Source organism: Cucumis sativus, chromosome 3, assembly GCF_000004075.3.
Source record: "Cucumis sativus cultivar 9930 chromosome 3, Cucumber_9930_V3, whole genome shotgun sequence".
Taxonomy (NCBI): Eukaryota; Viridiplantae; Streptophyta; class Magnoliopsida; order Cucurbitales; family Cucurbitaceae; genus Cucumis; species Cucumis sativus.
In genome coordinates this window covers 26507988-26534511 of record NC_026657.2, presented here as the reverse complement: position 1 = coordinate 26534511, position 26524 = coordinate 26507988, and the positions used below count along the sequence as shown (strand labels likewise).

The window sequence follows — 26524 nt, the reverse complement described above, 5'->3', positions numbered from 1 at the left end:
GCTTATTAAGTCGGTGATCTGGTCACTCCCACCCGTACAAATCAAATGACAATCTCTCGCGAACAGGAGTTTGTAATACACTCAGAATGAAGACTAAGCTATTTAGGTCATCTTAATGAAATAGAAACCTAACTAGTTAAGTATTTTAAATTTAATTTGTAATCGAACCGATTCTTGTTTTTTTTTCTTTTGCCATAAACATTAAATTTTTTTATTCAATTACCAATATGCATTGGTGACTTCAATTGTTATTATTATTATTACTTTTATTTGTTTAATAATATATTTTTGTTAATATATGAGTTTTTTTTTAAAAAAATTAAAATTTGGAAAAAAAGGATATGTATAATTTTGATTAAAAATAATTAAATTAAATTAGAAAAAATGAATTTAATAAAAAAATTGAAGATCAAAGAAAAGTAGAATATGTGGAATGGTATATAAATAATAAAAAAGTAAAAAAAAGTAAAAAAGTATAAGATGAAGAGGTGGAGTCCATTGCTTGAAATTTAGATTATTTTTTAAAAAAAGTTCCAAATTATTAGAAAACAGATTTATTTTTATTTGCTAAAATTATCCACCAGTTCTCGCGGTACTTTATTATCTACCGCCTCCAACCATTCGCCGCCGTCGACTAGTCCTCGCGGTTTCTCTGTTTTCTGTCTTCAGTTCCGGCCGCCGACCCCACGTTTTCTCCGTTGAGGGGTAAGGATTTGGTGGTTTTTGTGTGTTTTTCTTGGATTATCTTCAATACCTACTAAAGTTTGGGGCTAGATTTTATTTAATCCTAGAGATTCAAGATTTTAGAGTCCGGTACTGTCCCAAGTTCAAGTGCGTTTGGTGCGTTTTTTTGTTGTGTTCTTTGTTTGGAGTTTGAAAGAAGCCCTGTTTGAAATTAAGTGCAGCTTTTGACCAAAGATGTCTCGAAGATCGACTAGGTTAGTGGATAAGGCGAATAAACATTTTGAGAAAATCACAAGTAGTGTAACTACAAAATCATCTAGAAGTAACAGATATGTTGTATCTGAGGGAACCCTTAAAGCTCATAGAAGGAGTCAAAAGCGGACACCAAATAATGAGGTTAAGCTAAATGAAGTTATGTTTTCTCCATCTTTTGAGCAATTAGAGGGAAAGAAGAGAAAGACATACAATAAGAGGTCAATGGTCAAAAGAGCAACTGCTTCGAAGAATCTTAAGCCGGAGGAGGGTATCAACAAAAAAGGGAGTGGGAGGTTAAGAAAGAGGGTGTATTATCAAAAAGTGGTTTTTGATGGTGGTGAATTTGAGGTTGGGGACGATGTTTATGTGAGGAGGAGAGAAGATGCAAGCTCTGATGATGAAGATCCTGAAGTTGAGGAGTGTAGAGTGTGCTTTAAATCTGGAAATGCTATAATGATCGAGTGTGATGACTGTCTTGGTGGTTTTCATTTGAAGTGTTTGAAGCCTCCAGTGAAGGTGATCCCTGAGGGGGATTGGATTTGTGGGTTTTGTGAGGCTGCCAAAATGGGCAAAGAGGTTCAATTGCCAAAGCCTCCAGAGGGTAAAAAACGGGTTAGGACAATGAGGGAGAAGCTTCTAGCAGGCGATTTGTGGGCTGCTCACATTGAAAGTATATGGAAAGAAGTAACGGGTAACTATCACTGTAAGGTTAGATGGTATATAATCCCAGAAGAGACTGCAGCTGGAAGGCAACCGCATAACTTGAAGAGAGAGCTTTATTTAACTAATGATTTTGCAGATATTGAGATGGAATCGCTTCTTAGACTGTGTGAAGTCATGAATCCGAAAGATTATTATAAAGCCAAGGAAGGGGATGATATATTTTTATGTGAGTATGAATATGACGTTCGTTGGCATAGTTTTAAGAGGTTGGCTGAAATTGATAAAGAACAGGATAGTGAAGCAGTTGATAGTGACGCAGAGTGGAAGTTGGACCAGAATGTAGACTCTGATTCAGATGGTGACCTGGAATATGAAGAAGAGAGAGCACAAATTTTACTATCTCGAAACTACTCAAGCTCAACCCATGAATTAGCTGCAAATTCAAGGAAAGGACAATTTTGTGGACTACAAAAGATAGGAGCTAAGAAGATCCCAAAGCATACAAGATGTCATAAACAAACTGAATTGGAAAGAGCAAAGGCAACCCTCATGTTGGCGTCACTACCCAAGTCCCTACCGTGTAGAAATAAAGAAATTGAGGAGATAACTACATTTGTTGAAAGTGCTTTATGTGATGATCAATGCTTGGGTCGATGCTTGTACATCTATGGTGTTCCAGGAACAGGTAAGACAATGAGTGTGCTGTCGGTAATGAGAAACTTGCGGGCTAAAGTTGATACAGGAAATCTAAGGCCTCATTGCTTTGTGGAGGTTAATGGTCTAAAGCTGGCAGCACCAGAAAATATATACAGAGTTATACATGAAGCATTAACTGGGCATAGGGTTAATTGGAAAAAGGCGCTTCAGTTGTTGACCAAACGTTTTTCAGACGTAAATTGTTGCAGGGATGATGAGCGACCTTGCATTCTGCTCATTGATGAACTTGATCTTCTTGTAACAAGAAATCAGTCAATTCTATACAACATTCTCGATTGGCCTACAAAGCCACAAGCCAAGTTGATTGTGATAGGAATTGCAAATACCATGGACCTACCAGAGAAGTTGCTTCCTCGAATTTCAAGCCGAATGGGTATTGAAAGGCTTTGTTTTGGCCCCTATAACTATCAGCAACTTCAAGAAATTATTTTGAGCCGGCTTGAAGGAATCAATGCATTTGAGAAACAAGCTATTGAATTTGCATCGAGAAAGGTAGCTGCTATTTCAGGAGATGCACGTCGTGCTTTGGAGATATGTAGGCGTGCAGCTGAAATTACGGATTATCATTTAAAGAAGCATCATATGAAGCAGCTGAGTTTGATTTCCAACACTGCGAAAACACATGTTGGAATAGCTGAGGTGGAAACAGCGATCCAAGAAATGTTTCAAGCACCTCATATGCAAGTTATGAAGAGTTGTTCTAAGCAGAGCAAGATCTTCTTGACAGCCATGGTGCATGACTATTATAAAACGGGGTTGGGTGAAGCAACCTTTGAAAAGCTTGCCATGACTGTCTCAAATCTTTGTACAAGCAATGGAGAGGAATTTCCTGGATATGATGCTCTTCTGAAAGTTGGCTGTAGGCTTGGTGAGTGCAGAATTATTTTATGTGAATCAGGGGCTAAACACCGGTTGCAAAAGTTACAGCTTAATGTTCCAAGTGATGACGTCTCATTTGCACTGAAAGATAGTAAGGATATACCTTGGTTGGCTAAGTATCTTTAAATCTATTTTAGCTGCTAATCTGTAAAAAACAATTTTGGTCATGTAATACATCAGTTTCAGTTTCGCCCATATGAAGGTTTAAGTTACTACTTTTTTTACTTGCTCTTTAATTTGTTCTTATGGGAGTCCTGTTTTTTAGAATAGTTACCAACAATGGTTTCAAATGTATACTAGCTTTGAGCAATGTACAACATGATTCCTGCTTTTTCAGAGCTCTTGTTTGGCAGCATAGTCAATGTCAGTATCTTGGAAAGCAAAAATTAGTTTGAGAATTGTGAAATCATATGAAGACTAATACTTACCCAGAGGCTGTGCGATGCATCTGTTTATGTAGTCTAGTGACATGACAGTAAGACTATAATCATTCAATCACTGGCGGATTTAGTATAGGTGCAGGGGGCTCGAGCTCTCCCTCAACTCGATCGTCTTTATGTAATATATATAAAGAAAACTATTTGATTTTTGATACTTGTACTTGTAGGTAGCTTAGTGGTTATTCTATTTATCGGCTTCCTTCCAACCTAGGTTCGAATCTTACAATCCTTCGATTTCCACCTAAGAAATAATAATTCTACACTCTTTTCAAGTTTGTTATTTTATATTTTATGCACTTGGTTTTCATAATAATTATACACTCTTTTCAAGCTGGTGTATGAGAAGGTAAGAGAGAGGCTTTTCAAGATTTACATACACAACAGGACTGCAGTTGAGAGTTTTGATGTGTTTGTACATGCTGGGGGAATGAACAGAGCATATCATGTGGATTTCCTTGAACCAATTTCAACTAGGCCCGGATACAGCTGCAGGTGCTCCAGGAACGAATGTTCTCTTGAATGGTTTGGAAATCTGTAAGCTGAGTTAAAATGGGTATCTTGCGTACATTGACAGGTTTAATGCCTTGGAGGAATCGAAGGGAAACTCAGTCTCAAGTTCTCTGGATAGGCATTGGAGCAGGTTTAGCCTCTGTTGTTTTCTCATCATCTATTTCTGCAGAATCTAGAGAAGGAATTTTACAAAGAACTTTTCTGGGTGGAGAGGGGGATCTAGTCCTGGGGCCACTGTCACCAACACTTACGCCAGAGGGTCTGTGGGGGGAGGCCAAAGTGTGTTCGGGACCTTGCCATCTATCAGAGTTGGCAAATGGTTTACATTAGCAGATATTCTTGCAGCGACAGATAACTTTGATGAAGCTCTGATGATTGGAGTTGGGGGTTTTGGTAAGGTCTACAGAGGGGAGATTGATGATGGTACTCTTGTGGCAATCAAGAAGAGCAAACCCCCAGTCTCAGCAGGGACTTGCTGAGTTCGAAACTGAGATTGAAATGCTTTCTAAACTTAGGCATAGACATCTGGTGTCAATGATCGGCTATTGCAAGGGAAATGATCTTGGTTTACGAATATATGGCGAATGGCACCCTTAGACATGGAAGCAGAGATTGGAAGTTTGCATTGGTGCAGCCAGGGGACTCCATTATCTTCACACAGGAGCTGAGAGAGGAATAATCCACAGAGATGTGAAGACGACCAACATACTCTTGGATGAAAATTTTGTTGCAAAAATGTCTGATTTTGGTCTTTCAAAAACAGGTCCTTCTTTGGATCACACTCATGTTAGTACTGCAGTTAAGGGCAGCTTCGGCTACCTCGATCTGGAGTACTTCAGGCGCCAGCAGCTGAGTGAAAAATCTGATGTTTATTCTTTTGGTGTGGTATTGTTAGAAGTTGTTTGTGCAAGAGCTGTTACAAACCCAACTTTGCCCAAGGATCAGATAAATCTTGCAGAATGGGCAATGAAATGGCAATGAAAAAAGTTGTTGCACACCATCATAGACCCACATCTTAAAGACAAATATTGTCCCGAATCTCTAAAAACATTTGGAGAAATGGCAGAAAAATGCCTTGCTGGTGAAGGGAAGATTTGTCCAACAATGAGCAAAGTTCTATGGCACCTAGAATATTCTCTGCAACTCCATGATGCTTGGATCTGCACTAATGATGCACAAAGTTCTTGCGCAGTAAACTCAGAAGGAGCAGAAGCTGAGGAACAGAGGCTAGATCTTGATGGGGAAGAGGAATGCTCCAACATGAAAACTTCAACTCCAACTGATCACTCATCCTAATAGATTTGGTTGCATAACTAGTAAGGCCAACTGCCTTCTGCCTATATTCAATTAAATTTTTATATTTTTGTTATATTCTTTTGAATTTGTTCTTCCATTTATAGAGGTATGAGTCCTAGATTTTCCTGTTGCCTGGCTGCATTACTGTATTGCTCAAAATGTAATTGATTATATGCGATTTGCTTCTCTGCTTGTCCAATTGCTCTGGTTGTCTTATGCAAATCATCATGGCATTTCTTTATACAGAACTTTCAAATTTTGCTCAAAATGTTTGTTTTACCTTTAGACGTTTGATTACTAGTTTATTGCTCATTTTAGGTTCATCATCAATTAATGGGGATTCAGCAAGCTGGGGTTCCTTTGCTAACAGATGCAGTTGAGGAGCCTGTTTTTTTCAATGCCGAGCAGTATCATGGCATTTTACGACGCAGACTGTCCCGTGCAAAAGCTGAATCAGAAAATAAAGCTCTAAAGTCTAGGAAGGTCTGAAAGCATAGTCATTGCCTAATTGTTAAATGCTGGGTGTGCATAATTGTGATAGGCCTCCCATTGTGTATACTTACTGGTTTTGATACAATATTTCCTTTTATTTCACGCTGCTTCATTCTTTAGTTTATAACTTCCCATTGTATTTACTTGCTGGTTTTGATTCAATGGTTCCTTTTCTTTCACGTTGGTTCATTCTTTGGTTTTTAACCACTTAGCTTCAATGTGTTGTGCAGCCATACTTGCATGAATCTTGACATCTGCACGCATTGAGGGGAGCTAGAGGTTGTGGTGGACAGTTTCTCAAATCAAATGAAAATGAAAATCATCAAAATGAGGTGGCATCAGGTGATAAAATGAGGTGATCTTGCTTCTTCAGAGAACTGATGTCTGAGGCATTGTTGGTGAATGGTGAACAGTGCATTTCGACAATTGTAAGGAAATTGAGGTCTCAATACCAGCTTCAGTTGTCTTAGCATTACTTCATCCTTGGTCTATACTAGCAGCATTGTAGCATATAGGTTTTGGTAGCATGTTGCTTAGGGAGGATCCAAAATGTAGCAGGCAAAAGTATGCAAGTTTTAATACCATCGTAAATACTGAAGTGTGTTAGCCGATTGTTCTGTTTGAGTGGCGGTTGCATTAGGTTTGCAAATATTAGATTCACTGTTTTTAGTAATTATTTACGTTGCTCCCCACCTAAAAAATAAGTTCAGTGGTTGAATCGAAATGATGGAACTAGTATTGTAACATATTGGTCCTAGCAGTATTTTCTTATTTTATTTTCTCTGTTTCTAAATGGTAGTGTGTAGTATCTTATGCTGAGAAAAATGTAAACATTTTTCCTTGGCCATTTGGTTGTAATGATCCCCAAGTTTATATTAGCTGAAAAAGACAACAAATTTGTCTCTAAAGGTAGTCGTCCACTTAAAGTCCCCACTTTTGAGGCCTTATATTTGATTTATCTTCAACAGATTGGCACAGTACATAATAAAGCTGATGTTGCTGAAACTTTTATGGGATGCTTTGTAATGGAAGGAATGGAGATGGAGTCGAGAGGAGGTCAGTTCTGGGTTCCTATGGAATGTACAATAAGATTATACATTCGTAGTGTTTGGCCTTGTTTTAGGAAGGAAAGGACTGTAGGCAAGTTGATACAGCATCTCAATACCAGCTTCAAAATTGCAGCAGAAAATAGAATCAACCTTCTATGGCTGGATATTTTGAACTTGTAAATAAGAAACAGTGATTACTAATACAGTAGTTCAACTGTTCTCACAACTTTCTCAACATCTTTTGCTTATTAAACGCTGCAGGAAACATCCTGAACATCTTTTGGTACTGGTGTGCTGACTTTTTCTCCGTGTGTTTCTTAATTTTTCTTGTTGTATTGTATCTTATGTCAATAACTTCTCTTATTCAGCTTAAGTTGCTCCTAACATGTATCATTCACTTGAGCTACGGATCTTTAAGAGAGCTTAAAACTTGTAAACTCCCATCATTAATTACATTAAACTTACTATAATATCCATCAAATTCTCAATGTATATCAATGGTTGATTATCGAATGTATTTGCTTTGTTAGGCTGATATTGAGCGGTCTGAATTATAACTCTCGAATGAGAAGAAACCCAAGTATGTCTTATATATTTCGAGATGTATCTATGGAGTCTACATTTTCTGATCAACATCCATTGAATATCACATGTTTTACTAACAGGATCTTAGTGTTGACAGTTTTCTCTTATTTGCTTGGTCCTGGATTTTAAAGTAGCAGAAGAAGAATTGAGGTAAAATAGTAAAGATTTTGATTTCTTTCTTTCCTTTTTTGTTGTTGATATTAACCTCTTGTTGAACTTTCTTTTGTCGTTTTAAAAGGTTTTTTTTTCAGGATATATGTTAACCAAATAAGTTTTTGCAGTGTAACTCTTGGAAAGGGAAAAAGTCAAAATCTTTTCCATTTTATCCTGGCCATATTCACACACTTGTTTCTGAAAAATTGAAAATAGAAATGAAATTATATACATGTGGCTTCACGTGTACAAAGCAAAACCACATTTCCACAAGATTTACTATTGAAACTTGAGCCACTTTTTTTCCCAAGAGTGTAAGATGGTGTCCAGATTCTGTAGAGTCCCTACAAAAGGTTCATTCCTTGGAAATCACACACTTTGTTTTGCTCATGGTCCTCTCCTAGCCAAGCCACTCTATAATATCTTTTCAAAATTTCACTAATTTTTTAATTTGGGCCCTCATCCATGTAGGTTCGAGTAGAATAGATTCATATTTTTCTCTTCTTGAGTGGTTTTCATTTCACATGTACATATAGACTAAGTGCTAGGAAACAAATGAAGTTGTAATAAAAAAGATGATGCAGGGTGAGCGATATATACCTTTTATTTAATAATAAATGAAAGGTATTTTCTTTTTTTAAAAAAAGAATCTCTCGATGCACAACATGATGCATTGAGAGGTCATAATAAACTTTTGACGTCGTATATACAAAGTTGGGAGAGGTATTATTTTGACGCCGTATATATAGCGTCGAGAGGTATTATTTCAACGCTATATGGAAAGTGTTAGGAGATTCTCTATTTTATTCCAACGAATCATGTTGTGCGTAGGAGATCCTCTCCTGACATATTTCTTTCGACTTGTATCTCAATGAGCCTTTATGCATCGAGAGATCATTTTTCGATGCATTTTCATACATCTCTCGACACGTTTATGTGTTGAGAGATCCTTTGTTTCTTGTAGATAGATTTAAGATAAATTATTGATCAAACTCACTATAAATATATCATAATATATAACTCCATTGGTAGATATATGTATATAACAAATAACACCTTGAAAGAAAAACTAAACTATGAACAATAAGGTTATTCAGTAAATTATTTCCAAATCAATTTTTACATTATTCAAATTTATCCAAAATTATAATTTGACATATTTTTTCTCCCTTAAAAAAATAGATGTTGAACCTAGAGAGATCACCAAATTGCTTAAATATAACTTAAACATCTTTAATTTTATTGATAATAATTAATTTGACACAGTACATTTGAATTATAATATAATTGAGAAGGCATTTAGTTAATTAGAACTTGGGTTGATAGTGTTCCAAAATGTGGCATTGGGATGATCATCACAGTCTTGGGATGGGTATGAAATAGTATCATGAGTAGGAATTTTAGGCGTAGAATAGTTGAACACAGAAGTATCAATTGTGTAAACTCCTGGGAATTAGCTGCTAAAGCTTGAAATCCCCACAGCATTCCCATCTCCAATGTTCTTTTGAAAGTGAGCCATTCCTTGAGGGATCAAAAACACATCTCCTTTAGCTCACGAACTCCACCAAAAGGGTTCCTTCAAGCACAATCAACAGCTCCGATGCTTGAGGGTGCACGTGAGGAGGGTTCACACCACCGGGTGCGAAGTCACTGTGTCCCATAGAGATGCCTAGAGTGTTGAGGCCCGGAAACGTCTCAACGTTCACCGATGTAATTTCGAGCCTAGGGGGTTATCTGTGCTATGCGGAGTAAGTATACCGGTAAAGTAGAAGTCATCTGCTACGACGTTTGCAGGGCTCTTGCAGGCATAACCATTCATTCTCACTGCTCATTCAACCAAAAATCTTATTGGGCTCTTGCACGTTTGCAGGGCTCTTACACGTTTGCAGGGCTCTTGCAGGCATAACCAACATGGGCTAATAACATGATGTTTGAGGTAGAAAGGGGTATTTTTCGATATAAGGTAAACTTGAATGACGAAACTTGTAGTTGTAGATCATGGGATTCAATGGGCATACCTTGTGTCATGTTATACAAAATTATCTGTTACATAAAAAAATATCAAGAAGTTTCTATACGAGTTTTACCATAAAAAGACATTAATGCACATTTACCCCTAACTTCATTAAACCGAAGTCACGTCGTTGCATAAGAAACAACACATTCAAGTCATTATAAAGTGTAGTCGATGTAGAGGTACAATACATAATGCAAGATTATGGAAGGGACCATTAGCACAAAAAAAGTCAACAAGAGGTAAGAGGGGAACAATTTTGAAGAATAACATGCATAAACTATCCTAATTAAACGAAATTGGAGTTTATAGAAGAACTTACCTTCAAAGCTTTTTGATCCTCGATATCTCGTCACAAACGCGAACTCAGGATTACCACTAGAGTTGACCTGCTATTTTTCAGACTTAGAATCGGGTTATGGGACCCAATAAGTGAAGAAATGAAGGAGAGAAATGGAAATTGGATTAGGGTTTGTGAGCACTTAGGTAAGATTTTTTTTTTCACTTTTTGTTTTAATTTCAAAAAATTAAAATTTTTCAAAGTTCTTTTACAATATGAAAACAAGCCTTTAAATAAGCAAAAGACACGCAACTATTGCATGTTAACCTAAGTTCAACACCTCATTTTCCATTAAATATGCAATTAGTGGAATTTAGTGGATTAGGTGTCTTCAACTTATATTACTAGTTTTCTTACTAAGTGTTAGTGGGATTATCCAACAAAATGTTGAATTTTTCCACTAACTTTAGTCCAAGGTCAATATGGTCATTTGACCATTAAATCAAAGTCAAACTTTGACGCTTTTGACTTAAAAGTCAATATTTTGAATTTTTACAATTTTGTTCGTCGACTAATTTTGACCTTTCGAGAATGAATCAACAATTCATTTTCTTAGAAATTCAAATCACATTTGAATTTAAAGTTGGTCAAAGTTTGACTTTTCATAATCAAAAGTACATTTTGACTTTTTGTTGACTTTTTACAACTTTGACCATTTCCATCAATTCTTAACTTTTAAATAAGAATCTGTTTTAATATTTTTAATATTTAAATCAAATTTAACCATAAAGCTCTATCTCAAACTTATAACTGATGGCTATATTAGATCTATTCATTGGTTTCTCTCTTTACCTAATTTGAACAATTCGAATTATTCCAATATATTATTCTAAGTTAATTTCATATGAGCTAGTAAGGGAACTTAATGGACATATAGATCATGGGCTCCAACAATCCAAGATTAACTTATTAAACTCTTTTAGACTGGGCTAATCAACATTCATTAACTAACAGGTCATTCTACTAAAGTCCCTAACTGTACAACTCTCATTATAGATATATTTGTGTCCATTTGATATAACTATGTATGTAAGTTAATTCTTCACAGGTTATTCGTAATCTCAGCTAGGTTAATCATTTTACCCTTGAGACTACATCTTACTCCTTAAGTTCCACTGATCCACTATTGAACAATTAGTTTAAGATCAAACTTGTAAACTGAACTCTCTCTCGGACCAATGAGAGGAAGGAGCCCCTTGTTCAAGACTTGGATTTAGTCCTTAAGAAAAACAACTTATCTACTAACCCTAAAGCGGGTAGAAGTAAATTTCGTCTTGCACCCTGCGTCCCTAGCCATTCATTCGATCTTACCCCTAAAATGAGAGGTTTATTGGGCCAATATTGTTGTACTGACCCCATCTATGCAGATCTAAAGATAATTTCGCTTAAACAGAAGTTCATAGTTAGCTCATAATTAAGATTAATTTACATAGGTTATCAAAATCGAAAGAGTCAGTTTTATCCAGTCAACTGTGTTATAACTTAAATGTGACTATTTCATGGTTCTAGTCTTATGTATACTCTTTACATAGGATGCCCCAACTTTCATATCTTTACATGAATGATTCAATATGACATCACTTGTACTAATTACAAAGAGGGCTGCATGCATAGTTTTTTAGAATACGACGTCCAACCTTATTCATACACTATAGACCGTTTGTGTTATATATACTCAAACTTGACTCACGTTTATGTCTCTGCATAAAGTTTAAGTCTACACTAGATATCCCCGTAACCTCAATTTATTGGATTCAAGATTATAATATTATATTTTCACTAATAAGTCCTCAATAACCACTTTATTGAATAGAATATAATTTAAACTACAAGAGGTCTCGGGTTCAAATCCTCACCCCAACCTTTATTACAATACCTTTGCAAAAAAAAAAAAAAAAAAAACTAGTACGAATATTTGAATACCTTCGAACCGAGCAAAGATTCTTCGATTCATTTTTCTATAAATCTTTCTACCTTCTAAAAACTTAATCAATATTTATTTACACTCCATAGAAAAATCATCATAATAAATTGTACTTTTAGTTATTTTATGGAGTGTAAATAGTTTGTTATTTTTTTCTTGCTTGAAAAAATTCAAATTGTTATTCAAATGTTATTATTTCTAAAAAAAAATTCAAATTCAATTAAATAAATAATGTTTGAATTATTTTATTGTTTATATCACTCATGACAGTCTACACATCTCATGCATACCTTTCAATTTCCTTTAAAAACAAATTAAAAATTCAATGATTGTAAAGAATATAAACAGTTGTTTTATTAGATGAATATTAGTTTTTATTCTAAATCGATCAGAGACTTCAATTTGACAAGAACCCAAATAGAATTCTGAATGGTTTATTAATTTACCACATTTGAAGTGATAACTCACTAAATTAGTTAGTAGACAAATGGGACATTATTGAACTTTATAAGCTTCAAACAATTCTATGTAAATTAAGAATTACGTAATGTGTTTTTGGAGCTACTTCTGTTCTACATGGATTTAATTAATCATATCACTAAAGAAATAGCACTACATTCACCACTTCCATGTGTTAGGTGAAATCAACCTTTATCATTCAAAAGTCAATATTTCTAGGTGTTGAGTTTTTTGACAAAATATTAAAAGTGCAGTTGTCCCACATAAAAAAATGTTTAGAAAATTCATAAACTTGTTCTACGTACATTGAAAAGGATTAGTAAAGTCGTCATAGGCTATAATGCGAGCCTATATACCTTTGGTTTTCAATTATCTCAGTTAGAAGCACGTTTAAACGACTTTAATGTACTAACTCTAATTAAATTCATCTCATATTGTCTAGTTGGAAAGTGGATCAAAGGTGAGATTGGATTTAGGGTTGATCATTTGTGTTGATGAACTCCATGTAAATTTGTTCTTTGTTCCACATCTCTTAATCTGTAATTTTCAAAAGCTTTCTTTGTGTGAACACATATCAGTTGGTTGATCATTTGTGTCGATGAACTCCAAGTAAATTTCTTCTTTGTTCAGCAAATCTCAAATATAAATGGTGACACATAACTCAATGTGCTTTGACCGAGCATGAAATACAAGATATTCTTGGTCATTGCAATTCTTAGACATATTATCACAAAGGAATTCTCCTTTAACCAAACTGCTTCACAAGCAGCTTTAGACGTTGCAATTGTATATTGATCTGCTTGAGTTGAAGATAATCCAACAAACGAGACAACATTTTCACTATATTCACAAAGAAATATGGTGATAGTGAATCCATTTGTCTAACACGTCTCCTTCCATAAAAATACTTCTCAACAGAGACATGAGTAGAAACTGAGTACATTGGAGATGTGGTGTAGACCCTAACCAAACTCACAAATTTACGAGTAGTAGTAAGTCAGAAAGGTGTCAAAAATGAAATTTCAATGAAGAGTAATGAACCTTTTGAAGGTCCACCTTCATTTAACACACAGCAACTTTTTATCAATGTTCTTATACTGACCTTCAACCATCCAGCTCTCAAAGTAGGATATTAATTATGTCATACTTTCACATTTTATAAACAGAGTGACTATGGCTAATAAAGTGATGAAGCTACACACAAAACAAATTTTCAATAATCTTCCTTATGCTCTTATACGTTACATTAGACCAAGCAATTGGCCCAAAGTCTCAAACATCCCTATGTCAAGATGTTTAGGAACCAAATGAATGACATTGCATTCACACTTGAGAAGCTACAAACTGCGATGAGACAGATCCTCGGTTGAAGTTTAGGGTCTTCTTGTTTCTTGAATCATCTAACACTATTCTTCACTTGTGAATTTAAAATATAAAGAATGTCTAACAAGTGGAAATGAATATTCATATTTGGGAAAAAAACAACAATGTAGAAGTTTGAATACAAGACATCTTAGTTTAATTCATGGATTGAAATAAATTTAATTATATATCATCATAATTTAAAATTTAAAAGTTGGTAATGAATGAAAATGAACTAAAATTTAAAATTTAAAATTATAAAATCAAAATAAAGGAAGAAAGTTAAAAAGGCAAATAAGAATCAAAACTAAAAATATGAAGAAACAAGAAATAGTATTTGAACCTTATCAATATATTTCTAAAACAATGAGGTATTAACTATTAAGCATAATTTAAGTGAACAACTTAAAACTTTCTAAAATTAAAAGTGGCTTAAAATACATAGACTACAAATTTAGAATAAAAAATACTTACTTTCCAAAGTTAAATATTAAAAGAAAAAGAAAAGGTAATAAAAAGCAATTAAAATTGACATTTAAAAATAATTTAAAGGATATGACACGTGTCTCAGTTAATTCAAAAAAATTAACCGTTACAAAAAGGATAATTATGGGTAAATCAACGGGAAATTGTTCCCTTGCTGGCTAATAAAAACTCAACGGTCAGGATTTAATCACGGCAAAATGGATGCCTATGAAGATTACACTACAGTTCACCCCTTTAAAACATCACTCAATCATTGCCTCTTCTCTCTCTCCCTCAAATTTGATCTTCATAACTAAAAGAAAAATATATTTCTCTTTTCTTTCCCATACTGCCTTGGATTATCTCCCCAATTATTGGGAAGAGAAAGGTTTTGGGTTTTTCTTTGATTGTTCAAACAAAGAAACTACAAACTGGATCTAATTTGAGTTTCTTTCTTTGCCTTCTTCCAATCGAGTTTAATCCTTTTCAAATGGTTTTCATGTCTGATTTTCGATTTACAGACAAAGATTCTGAGGAAGAAGCTGGAGAGTGGGAAAGGGAAACATAAATTCAATCACCATTCAATAAAATTCCCCAAGGTAATAATCTTTTTTCTCTTTTTTTTTTTTTATTTTATCCTAAATTTCTCAAATGGTTGGGATTTCTCTGTTTCTGAAACAGAACAGAGCAATTTCTAAATCTTCTTCTTTTGTAAATGTCAGCGACTTTAATCACAGAATCAATGGCGGCTATATCACCCCCAGTGCCGGAAAATCGTGCAGCGGCGGTGCTGATTGGGCAAATGGATGTTGAATTTGCCAAGTGTGAGTGTTGTGGGCTGACAGAGGAATGTACAGGGGCCTATATCGAGGGAATCCGCCGCCGGTTCGACGGAAAATGGATTTGCGGTTTGTGTTCGGAGGCGGTTCAAGATGAGATTCTTAAGTCCCATGAAATTATCACCACCGAAGAAGCCATAGCAAAGCATATGAATTTTCGTAAGAAATTTGCTGCCGCCATCGGACCACCGCCGGACCCGACGCCTCATCTCATAACTGCTATGAGACAGATCCTCCGTCGGAGTTTAGATTCCCCAAGAGCATTGAGGTCTAGCCCGGCCACTCCAAGCACCGCTGCCGACAACCAAATCCGCCGCCGGGCTCTTGCTTGATCTGGCAGCTGCTTCATTTCGACGATGAACATTGGATTTTTCCAGAGAATGAAAGAATTTTTCCAAACAAATAAATTGGGATAAAAATCTCCTCCCCCCAAAAAATAAAACATGAAATAGAGAAAATAATGTTTTATCTTTGATGCTCAATGTCGAATATAATTTTCTTCTTCTCTTGCTTTCGATTTGCTTTTCCTTTTTGGAAATTTATTTGAGAAGAGGAAGAAATTGAAAATTATAAAAATGGGGTTGGGGAATTTGTTGGAATGGGTGACCTAACAGAATCAATTATTGAGTTTGAATATGATATGTTAATTAAATTCAATCAGATTAAAGGGTGTGCAGGTTACAGTTGGTGAGTGTTTAATGGAGCTTTGTGAAATAGTGGAATTTTATTTGGAAGTGAGTTTTATCCAATGTCGAAAAGGGAATGAGTAGCATTAATCTTGATTTGTAATTGTTACACACAAATTATTATTACCTTTTTTAGCAGCAATCAACTAGCTATACTCACTTTGAGTATCTAATGGATCTTCATAAAATAGGAGAATCAAATTTCTTAAGTCATATATTCTCAGTTTTTTATAACTCCTTTTTAGTTTGCAACTTTCATAGTTTATAGTCTATATTGGAATCGTACAAACATTTTAGACCTCTCATTTTTTTAGTAGAAATGTTTAAATATAATAATATTATACCTCTATTAGATCAAACTTAATATTTGTTTCTCCATATTTTTTACTATTATTTTTCTCTTTTTTATAATGTCTATATTGTACCACATAACACTATACAATAATATAATTTTCTCACTAAAATTCAAGTATTAAAGAAGGAAAATCATAACCATCTCAAAACCCTAACAATCTTAGCCATTTGTTTATTAGTGCACACTACTTCTAGTGTCAAAGCTTCCATCTCTAATAACAATATCCATTATGTTTTACATAGTTGAAGCTATCAACATTTGTGTTTGCCAAAGGATTAGTTTGTAGTTTTATGTTTACAATCATCTAAGTATCTGTAGATGACTGATGATTGTCACATTCATAAATTGCTCATGGATTTGTAGTCTCATCAGAAGCTTTGGTCATTGTATGTAGAGATTTTCAACTAACTTTTGACCCCGTCTATGATGCGTCTCTTTCCATTATTTAAGTCTATCAATGCTATCATAAGTCTCTCTTTCACCACCATTGTTATCAATGAAGGTTTTCCCATCTTTAATTTGGTTGGGGCTACCACAAACCAGATTCTAAAACCTTCAAGAGTGGATCAATTTCTCCTTTATTTTTTAGCTTCGTTTCGCTCAAGTTTTCTTCGGTTTGGCTAGGCGGTTATCAAGTGTGTGGTTTGGTTGAACTGTTATATAGTTTGGTATTTATAAAGTGAACTATAAATAATATTTGCATTTATAAGATATCTTATGTAAATATGATAAGTGATTAACTTTTAATAATATTATAATCAAAATTATCTTTTAATTATTTTTCTTTTGGTGATTTTGTTAAAAAAAATTATTCTCTCCCGATCTCTCTCTCCATCCATTCTTTCTTTCATTTTGTATTTTTTTCATATATTCTATATAATTATTGTATATATTGAATAATATAATTTATATTTTATTAATGAAAAGTTATGTTATCATTCTGTTAAATTGGTTTATGTATCTTATTTCAAATAATAAGTTATATTAGAAACAATAGTATGAAGGGCAATATATTAATAGTAAGTTTGTTCGAACTCCGAGTGAGGAACTAGTTTTCATTGTCTCTTGGTCTTTGATAAAAAAGCAATCCAAATTTAACATATTTCCTTGGGTTGTTGTCAACCGATTGTGTTCCTAATTTTAAAATCCTCGAGCCCTAGTATCATTTTGCAAACATAGGCTCTAAATTGGGTATATATTAATTGTGTTCTTGATTGAGTCTATATTCTAATAAGGTTTTTGTCTTGTTCTTGAAAAAATGATTAAATTGAATTTGATTGTGAAAAGAAAAAAAGTAAAAGAGATAAATGTGATTCTCATTGTTAAATTTGATATCATGGGGTTCCATCTCAAAACCAATTGCCAATGAGAGGAGTAGTCCATTTATATTATATAGATTATGAATCTCCTTGGTTTTTCCAACGTGGGACTCTAAACTTCTCCAATACCCGTCCCTTCAAAACGTACAAATAAATAAATAAAAAGAAAAAAAGGTCAAAAAAGTCAGTCGACGGTGAGATGAAAGAAGTTTTAATGGAATTTTTTTTTTGAAGCACCTCAAGCAGGTACGTCAATTAAAGTCATGAATTTTCATAGTTTTAGACTGCTGAATTTTCAAAAGAAAATTAGTACTTGTTTGGATCATTGCTTTGCCTGGCCTTTCTTATCCATCTTGCATAATTATTTGAATTTTGAAAATTAGATTCTTAATTTTAGATTTTATAATTTTTATTGTTTCCTGTCTAGTTCATTGAGCCTCGAACATTAGGTTCTTGGTTTCTAGCTTTTGTTTATATTGCATTCAATTGGTTCTTTGCTTGAGTTGGACACTCTACAATCACTCTTTCTTTGTTTGGTTGTTGGCTTTGTTCTTTTGAACTTAGTTGCAAAGTTTTGACTATAACCCTTGAGAAAGAGTTCATATTTGTGAGAAGAGTTATAAATCGAGTGTAAACATGAGTGAACTTCACCAGGTCGAGGGATAAGGAAGTAACTTATGGTCCACCTTTCTTTCACTTTTTTATTTTGCAGCAACGACAAACAATGGAGGTGATCCACAGAAGCCATTATAGAAAGGATTTAATGAGGAAGTCACGCAACATACCGACTATAATTAATGCAAGGATAGACAGATTAGAACAAATATTATTACAAGCTAAGGAATGGGCTAAAGCAAGGAGACGAGTTGTGAGGGAAGTTGAGGAGGAAGAAGATTTAGAGCAAATTATGAACCTTATTTTCTAAAACACACCATTTTTACTGAAGAAGTCAAAGATTATAACAAAAGAATTATGTCATGTATAATTTATCTTTTTTAAATATAAATAACACAAGATTTAAATAAATTCGCTATTAGTTTTCAACGTAGCATTAGAAAATTTTTGAATTGGAATTCATAAAGCTTATCTGGAATTCCATAATTTGGTAGAAATCCATAGGCACGCTTTGTTGCTCTTCAAATGATCTAAGCTTCCGTTTTCTTTCATTCTTTATTGGCATTGTCTGGTCCAGCCTCTAGGATTTGTCTTTTGATTTACTTTTGACTATGGGTTGAAATTGAAACTACTCTCCAATGTCTTTTACTTTTGACTAAGAGACTTTTCCTGTTTACGGTTTGTTAATCTTTTCTTTTTTATATAGACCTCGTGACTGAATCGATAAGAAACTCGCTGCGTACGTCTTTAGCCGCAACACTTTTCCTAGACTAGATTGTGAGAACGATCAACTAATAAAATTCCAATAAATAGTCCAAATTCACTCACACCACCCTAAACCTACTTTATCTTATATATTTATCTTCTTTTGGCATATTTTGCCAAGTCCAAATTCACTCACACCACTCTATTGTAAAAAAAGAAAACAAGAAAGAAAATTAGGACAAACGTGTAATATCACTCTAGAAATTTGATCATCCACCACACGAATTGTAATATATATATATATATATATATAAAGCGCTTTACGACCTTCCAAAAATGCTAAGGGCTATATGTCTCTAAAACAGACAAGCAAAGGCATGTCTACGGAACACTTTTGTATTTACTATAGAAATGAAATACGATTTGAGTCACAATTGAATTAAGATTCGTTTACAACTATTTATGAGAAGAGATACTATTCTAAAATATAAAAACAATAATACGAGAATAAAGAGGCAAAGTTTTTGTGTACACATCTCAACTCGACCTTATCCCCTATAATATATAATTCCCATCAAATTTATGAAATAAATTGAAATTGGAAAATGTATATATTTTGCATCACAAAGCCATGTGAGTCACACAAAGCTCCATCAACCTCAATAATGCAACATTTTTCTATTCTATTAATATTACTTAATGATTGTTGAACTCTCTAATTTCCTCACTATTATCTTCTCTCTCCATCATTTATATTTTGTTTCAATTATTTATATATATATATGTGCAATGGAGGTGCCATTTTTTAATACTTTCACATTTTCTGTCTCCCCTCTCTATTTAATTATCACTTCTATAAAATAAATAAATAAATATAAACACTATATATAATTATATATATAGCAATGACTTTTTAAATTTATATTCTTAAACATTAGACATTAGACTCAGTTACTAAAATTAAATTACTATCTGTCTTAATTAAAATTCTAAACATTCCTTACTTGAATCAATTCAAATTTTGTATTATTGATTTATAATATTAATTGTTTAGAATTTTGAGTAATATAACTCACCAAATTTAGAATTATAAACTAATAATCTTGAAGTTAAAATGTTAGTTTTGGTCCTATGTGTATATAAGGACTTAATTAGTCCCATGCATTCAATTTGAAATAGTTAGTTAAGCAGTCAAGTATGTAAAAAGCCCATATTTTGTAATTTCAAATTTTAATACAATTTAATCCCTGCCATATAAAATTCCATGAAATTGTCATTTTTTCTTATCTAACAATTAGGCTTACTACGCCCTAATTAATTCATTGATCTACTATATAACAAAATAATTCTCATGGAAAGAATTAAATTATATTGTATCTAAGGTTAAGGGAGGGTTTGGGGTATTAATTAAATTGATTAACGTATAGTTAGTAAATTATAATAATCTATATATTATAATATTCTATGTCTCAGAGGCAGACTATTTTAGATTTTAGGCATAGTATAAAATAATAAAATTACAATTAAATAGTAAACTCTCTCTCAACGATTAATGATTTAAAATAGTAATATTACAGTCCATTATAGGTTTAGAAATACTAACTATTATAATTAGAGTTCAAAACCTAATCAATTCTACCAAGTTGGTGGCTCGGAGTCCCCATATACTCTCAAATCAAACAGATAACCTTTGAGGTTTGGAAAAAGCTTTTCTAGCCATGGCCATCATATTTTTTTATTACTATAGCCATAAGAAAGCAATTACAATTTTGTTAGTAAGTTGATGCATTTTCTTTTATCAAAGAACATTTAAAAGAATATTAAAGTTAAAATAAAATTATTTTTAATATTATGTGGATTTTTTTTTACATAGCAAAACTTCTAAAAATATATAAAAAAAATATTGCGATCTATTTATCATTATAGATCAAGATAGATTACTATATGTATTTATCACGATGGATATTGAATATAAGATAGATTACTATCCGTATCTATCACGATGAATATTGACACGGATAATATTTTATTTTGGTCTATTAGTACACTATGATATTTTAGTATATTTTGTAAATATATTTTGGTTTATTACTTTTTGTTATATCTGAAAATAGTCCATTTCTATTTTCTTTTATTTTTTTACTACTAAATAGAGACGATAATGATAGACGACAACAAGAAAACGTTGAGAGGGTGAGAAAGAGAGAGAAACGAAAGAAAAAGGAAGAAGGAAGAAGAAAATATGAAAAGATTAAATTTCTTTTCAAACATATAAATTCCACCAAGGTCCACTTAACATGTATTTAAAAGTAATTTTTTTGGCAGCTTTTTTATTTAAAAGAATTATCGGAAAGAAAGTCCTTAATATTGAAATTATTATTTTTCATAAAAAAGAAAGCTACGTCAAGTTTTCAAAGCAATAAAATAACTAAATAAGGTTTAATATCTTTCTATTGGCTACAAAGAAAGAAAAGTAAGAATAAGAACCAAAAATAAGTAATATTTCTAAAACTGGATCAATATGTTAAGCATGAAAATACGTAGATTTAAATGCACTCAAACTCAAAGGAAATAAGAAGCCAAAGTGTGTTTATGGGGTGTTTATGGCCCCTCATTTTTATACAATTCCACCAAGGTCCACTTGACATGTACAGATCAACTTATACTTAAAAATAAATAAATAAATATAGTTGAAGATTGAAAATTACAATATTTGAAAACAATTTAATTAATTATTAGGGTTACATTACATCAAAGCTGGCTCTTAGCATATATATATTGAAGGGCATATATGATAATCTAATTAATAGTGTACATTATTATCTATATAATATGTTAATACAAACAACAGTGTTTATACACACATAATTTGTGCCTAATTCTAGTTCTCTTCTCATCAGTCTCTTCTCTCTAGCTATTTCTATCCCTTAGTTGCACAAAAACTGAAAACATAATGGCTGGAAGCTATGAGGATCATCAGGAAGAACTACGGCGCTGTGGAATTCAGTTTCGGAGGCGACGAAGAATGGCAGTGGCACGACTTGGGGGGAAGAGATCGGGACGGATCGTGGGGTGGGGGAGGATAGTGAGGAAGATACGACTGAAATGGGTGAAGATGAAATGCATAGAGATGGTGAAGAAGATGAAAAAATACTACAAAGAGTTGATGAAGGATATAATGGAAGCAGGAGCTTATGGATATGCTGACTCATATCAACATAGGCTTCTTTTGGAGACTTCTTTTGCTATTCCAATTCTGGGTGTTTCTCTTTCTACTCATTCTAGTATTCATGCTGCTACAGCTGCTACTTCATAATTCTCTACCTTTCCAATCTCTAAATTTGTAAAGAAATTTCTTATCTTAGTGTTCATCTTTAATTAATTAATACATATTTGGGATTTTCTTTTTCTTTTTCTTTTTGCTATATTCTAAAATCAAATTTGAATTTTAAAAGATACCGATTTGTTTGAAATATATAGATTTTTTTTTTAGTTCTTTGTTTTCAATTCTCCTTGTATTACATTTAAGTGTTTTTTACTTTTATTTTTTTTTTAAAAAATAATCGTCGACTTTTGGGGTTGTTCATCTTTTTTGATATTATTAGTCTTTTGGTTTGATAATTTTTTTGGAAAATCGACCTTTAACTTGTTGATCTTCTTCGATGATCGACCTTTGAACTCTTTGACCATCTTGGATTTGCCTTTTGCTTCTTGATCATGTTAGATTGTTCTTTGGCTTGTTGATTGACTTGGATCACTCTTCAATTTGTGGATAAACTTGTGAGGTTTTCCTAAAGTTTGAGGAGATTGAATCTTCAACTTATAGGTTGTTTAAGATACACATAATTTGTTGGCATCTTCTAATCTTTAAAGGATCAAATAATTTAGATCATCAGTTACGTTATTCAAAACTTAGGTGCTTCAGTCTTTGAAGCTTGAAAACTTAGTCTTCAATAGTTAAGAGCTTTGAGAGCGTTGACTTTCAAGACTTGAGTGCTTCAGTACTTGGATCTTGGGGAGCTTGAATCTTCAAAACTTTAATATGTATTTTAATCTCCAAAGCTTCAGAGCTTCGATCTTAAGAGCTTCAATCTTCATTCTTTAGAACTTGAGTACTTCAATCTTTTGAAATTCAAGGAAAGTTTAATCTTCCACTACAAGAAATTAGAATAATTTTGACGCCAGAAACAACGTCGACGAAAGATGCATCAGTGTTGACCACCTTTCGACGTTGCGTCGACGAAAAGACACTACAAGAAATAAGAGTTTCCCCAATGTAGCAATATGTCGCCGAAAACCCTTACCAATGTCGAAAAAAGTTAATGCGACGTCGTGGACGACGTTGGCAGGCACATCGGGGAAAGCACGTTGGGGATAGTATCCCCGACGTAGCTCACGTCAACGACGAAGAAAATTTTCCCAACACATGTTGGAGTACATCGCAGAAGGCTTTCGCGACGCGGCGTCGCAAAATGTTTTAAATATATTTTTTAATTAATTATTTTATTTATATATGAAAAGAAACCCACAAAATTCTTCCATTATTTATGTCCTTGTCATATATGATTGATGTTGCTGATAAATTAGTCTATTTCCAAGTAATTAATTGGTTTTGGAGAATGAAATTAAATAGAAAAAAGGACAGAGATGAGCGATTCAGAGAAGGGAAAGAGAGAAAGTACAAGGAATGAGGGAGGGAGATGAGCAATTTGGAGAAGGAGAGTGAGAGAGTGAGAAATAGTAACAAAGGGGAAAGAGGAGGACAATGTCACTTCCGGCGGCGGCAACGGTGACGGCAAAGAGGACGGATGGCAGCACGAATCTCCTCTTCTCCCTCTCTCTAGGCCGATTTTCGTTTCCTTTCATTTTGCAATTGATTCTATGTTGAAGAAATAGAGTGGACTTTTCCCGACGTCTTTGAACACGTCAGGGAAGGACACTTTCCCTGACGTTATTGAGTAACGTCATCGTCGCAGAAAGGTTAAATAATGAATTAGTTATTTAAACATTCCCCGACGTGCACCTACCACACATAGCGGAAAGACTACCATTGTCACTTCAATACGTATAATTTTAAATTTTCTGCGATGTTTGGTTCTTATGCGTCGCAGAAAGTGAACGCATTAAATTTAATTTTTAGACTTTCCACGACGTCTTGTTCCTCTGTGTTGCGTGCGTCGCGAAAAGTCACTTTTCGCGACGTACCATTTTGTGTGTTGTCGACAAAAGGTGATCAACGATGACACACCTTTTACCGACGTTGTTTTTGGTGTCGCAATTATTCTGATTTCTTGTAGTAAGACATTCCACGACGCACAAGAACCAGATATCGTGGAAAGTTCAAAATTAAATTTAATATCTTCACTTTATGTAATGCACAAGAATCAGACGTCGTGAAAAGTTTAAAATTAAATTTAATATATTCACTTTTCGCGATATACAAAAATTAGATGTTCCAAAAAGTTCAAAATTAAATTTAATATCTTCACTTTCTGCGATGCACAAGAATCAAACGTTGAGGAAAAGTTTAAAATTAAATTTAATATCTTCACTTTCCGGGACGCACAAGAACCAGATGTTGCATAAAGTTCAAAATTAAATTTAATATCTTCACTTTCCGTGATGTCTCCGCGACGCACAAGAATCAGACATCACAGAAAGTTTAAAATTAAATTTAATATTTTTTTTCCACAACGCATAAGAATAAGACGTCGCGGAAAGTTTAAAATTAAATTTAATATCTTCATTTTTCGCAATGCATAAGAACCAGACGTCGCAGAAAGTTTAAAATTAAATTTAATATCTTCACTTTCTTCGACGTCTATCTGACGCACGTCGGAAAAAGTGGAAGTTGTAAGTGTAAGTATTGAAGTGACAACGGTCAACTTTTCACAACGTGTGACAGGTGCACGTTAGAGAATATTTAAATAATGAATTCATTATTTAATCTTTCTGCGACGTTGGAGTTGTCCGACGTCGGGGAAAAGGCCTTTCCCCAATGTTTTCAAAGATGTCTGAGAAAGTCCACTCTATTTCTTCCCCCCTTCAATACGGAACCAATTGTAAAACGAAAGGAAGAGAAGATTGGCTGAGAGAGATGGAGAGGATAAGATCTGTGCTGCCGTCCGTCCGTCTTCGTCGTTGCAGCGTCGTAGCCGGAAGTGTCCTCGTCCCTCTCTTTCTCCTCTATCACTATTCCTCATTCTTCCTCTCTCCTTCCCTCTACTTTCTCCATGTTTTCCTTCTTTGAATCGCTCATCTCCGTCTCTCAGTCCTTGTACTTTCTCTATTTCTCTTATTTGAATCACCCATCTCCATCCCTTCTTCTGTCCAATTTCATTCTCCAAAACGATTAATCTCTTGGAAATAGACTAATTTATCAACAACATAAATAATATCTGACAATGACATAAATAAATGCGAAAGAATTTAGTGGGTTTCTTTTCATATATATATTTTTAAATTAACTAAAACAATAACAAAATACATAAAATAAACAATTAAATAATAATAATATTTAAAGCCTTCTGCGACGTCTGTGATGTGTTCGTGGCATAAGGCTTCTGCAAGGTCATGTCGCGGAAGCCGTCTACAACGTTATGCAATGTACGCCGAGGAAATTTTTTCTATCGTTGATGTGAGCTGCTTCGGGGAAATTGGTATCCCCGTTGTGTTTTCTGTGATGTGTCTGTCAACATCGTCCGCGACGTCGCAGCAACCTTCTCCGACGTTGGTTAGGGTTTCTGATAACGTATTGCTACGCCTTTAAAATCTTATTTCTTATAGTGTTCAAAGTGGTTTGTCAAGATTGATAAAAACTTTAATGTCTTTAGAGCTTAAAAGGTTGAATATTCAAATCTTTCAAAGCTTCGGTAGTTCATTGTCCATTATTCCCCCTTCAAATGGAAGAACATGACCTCTATTTGTAGATAATTTTCATGGACTTTATGTGGACAAAATTGTTGCCAGAGATCGAATAAAATAAAAACAAATTTCTTTTCTTTCCAGGCAATCTCAATGCAATTAAGGTCCAAGATCGAATAACGTACTAAAGGTAGAAGTCTTTTATCTCAGGGCATCTTAGGCAATATAGGACCAAGATTGAATAAAATAAAGGCAAAATTCTTTCATCTCGAGCCATCTCGACGTAAGATAGAATAACTAAAGATAGAAGTCTTACATCTTGGAGCATCTTAGGACAATGTATACTCGAGATCGAGTAAAATAAAGGTAAAATTATTGTTGTTCTTGGATGATTGATTGTCTGATTTGGTTTTGTAGAGGATTCTCCCTCTCTTCCATATGACTTTAGTAGCAACATTAACCATGGATACAGTAGGGAAGTTTCACTTAACAACCAAATAACATCCTACACAAATGGAGAGTTAATATGAGCCAGATATGACAGACATCATTGATTGGTATTTGGATCCTAACCTAGCAAGTTGTATAAAATGTGATCATATGTAGAAATTATTTTATTGATGGATCACACATTGTTGTATTTCATAAAGTATCCCATGGACTCACACACACAAAATGAACATATTCTATAACAAAACAAACAAAATTGAACCCTTAGATAATGGGCCAAATTAAAGTCTACAATGTAAAGGAAAAGGAGTGAGTCTCAATTTGCTATCAAACTAATACATTACTATGTTATTTTTAAAATATATGGTTGGAATTTGCAAGTTGTATTTGTTTCCATTACAAAT

At 33.8% G+C, this 26524-nt stretch overlaps 2 protein-coding genes, 1 long non-coding RNA gene and 1 other non-coding gene across 6 annotated transcripts; all 4 read left to right on the top strand.

The window, feature by feature from the left end:
• The first annotated feature begins 560 nt into the window (after nt 1-560).
• Nucleotides 561-7283, top strand: LOC101214082 (origin of replication complex subunit 1B). Of its 3 annotated transcripts, XM_031882629.1 has the most exons (5): nt 561-4130; nt 4213-5464; nt 5763-5927; nt 6167-6364; nt 6905-7283. In XM_031882629.1, exon 1 carries the CDS (start codon nt 919-921, stop codon nt 3322-3324), a length of 2406 nt encoding a protein of 801 aa, XP_031738489.1. In that variant the 5' UTR covers nt 561-918; the 3' UTR covers nt 3325-4130; nt 4213-5464; nt 5763-5927; nt 6167-6364; nt 6905-7283. The 3 variants fall into 3 exon arrangements, with proteins under 3 accessions (XP_031738489.1, XP_031738488.1, XP_031738490.1); XM_031882628.1 differs by having other exon boundaries at nt 561-5464; XM_031882630.1 differs by having other exon boundaries at nt 561-5464; nt 6167-6378.
• Nucleotides 1804-1881, top strand: LOC116403028. The gene has a single exon (XR_004215758.1). It is a non-coding gene; the product is annotated as a small nucleolar RNA snoR28 (small nucleolar RNA).
• A 7261-nt stretch (nt 7284-14544) lies between the features above and the next one.
• Nucleotides 14545-15938, top strand: LOC101203575. The gene is made up of 2 exons (XR_969056.2): nt 14545-14886; nt 15010-15938. It is a non-coding gene; the product is annotated as an uncharacterized LOC101203575 (long non-coding RNA).
• A 5701-nt stretch (nt 15939-21639) lies between these two features.
• LOC105435118 lies at nt 21640-22218 on the top strand. Its single transcript, XM_011654523.2, has one exon. The coding sequence runs from the start codon at nt 21760-21762 to the stop codon at nt 22120-22122; it is 363 nt and encodes a 120-aa protein (XP_011652825.1). The 5' UTR covers nt 21640-21759; the 3' UTR covers nt 22123-22218.
• Nucleotides 22219-26524: the final 4306 nt, after the last annotated feature.

Coding starts and splice junctions, on each gene's coding strand:
- LOC101214082 (XM_031882629.1), top strand. CDS start 919: ATGTCTCGAAGATCGACTAGGTTAGTGGATAAGGCGAATAAACATTTT.
- LOC105435118 (XM_011654523.2), top strand. CDS start 21,760: ATGGCTGGAAGCTATGAGGATCATCAGGAAGAACTACGGCGCTGTGGA.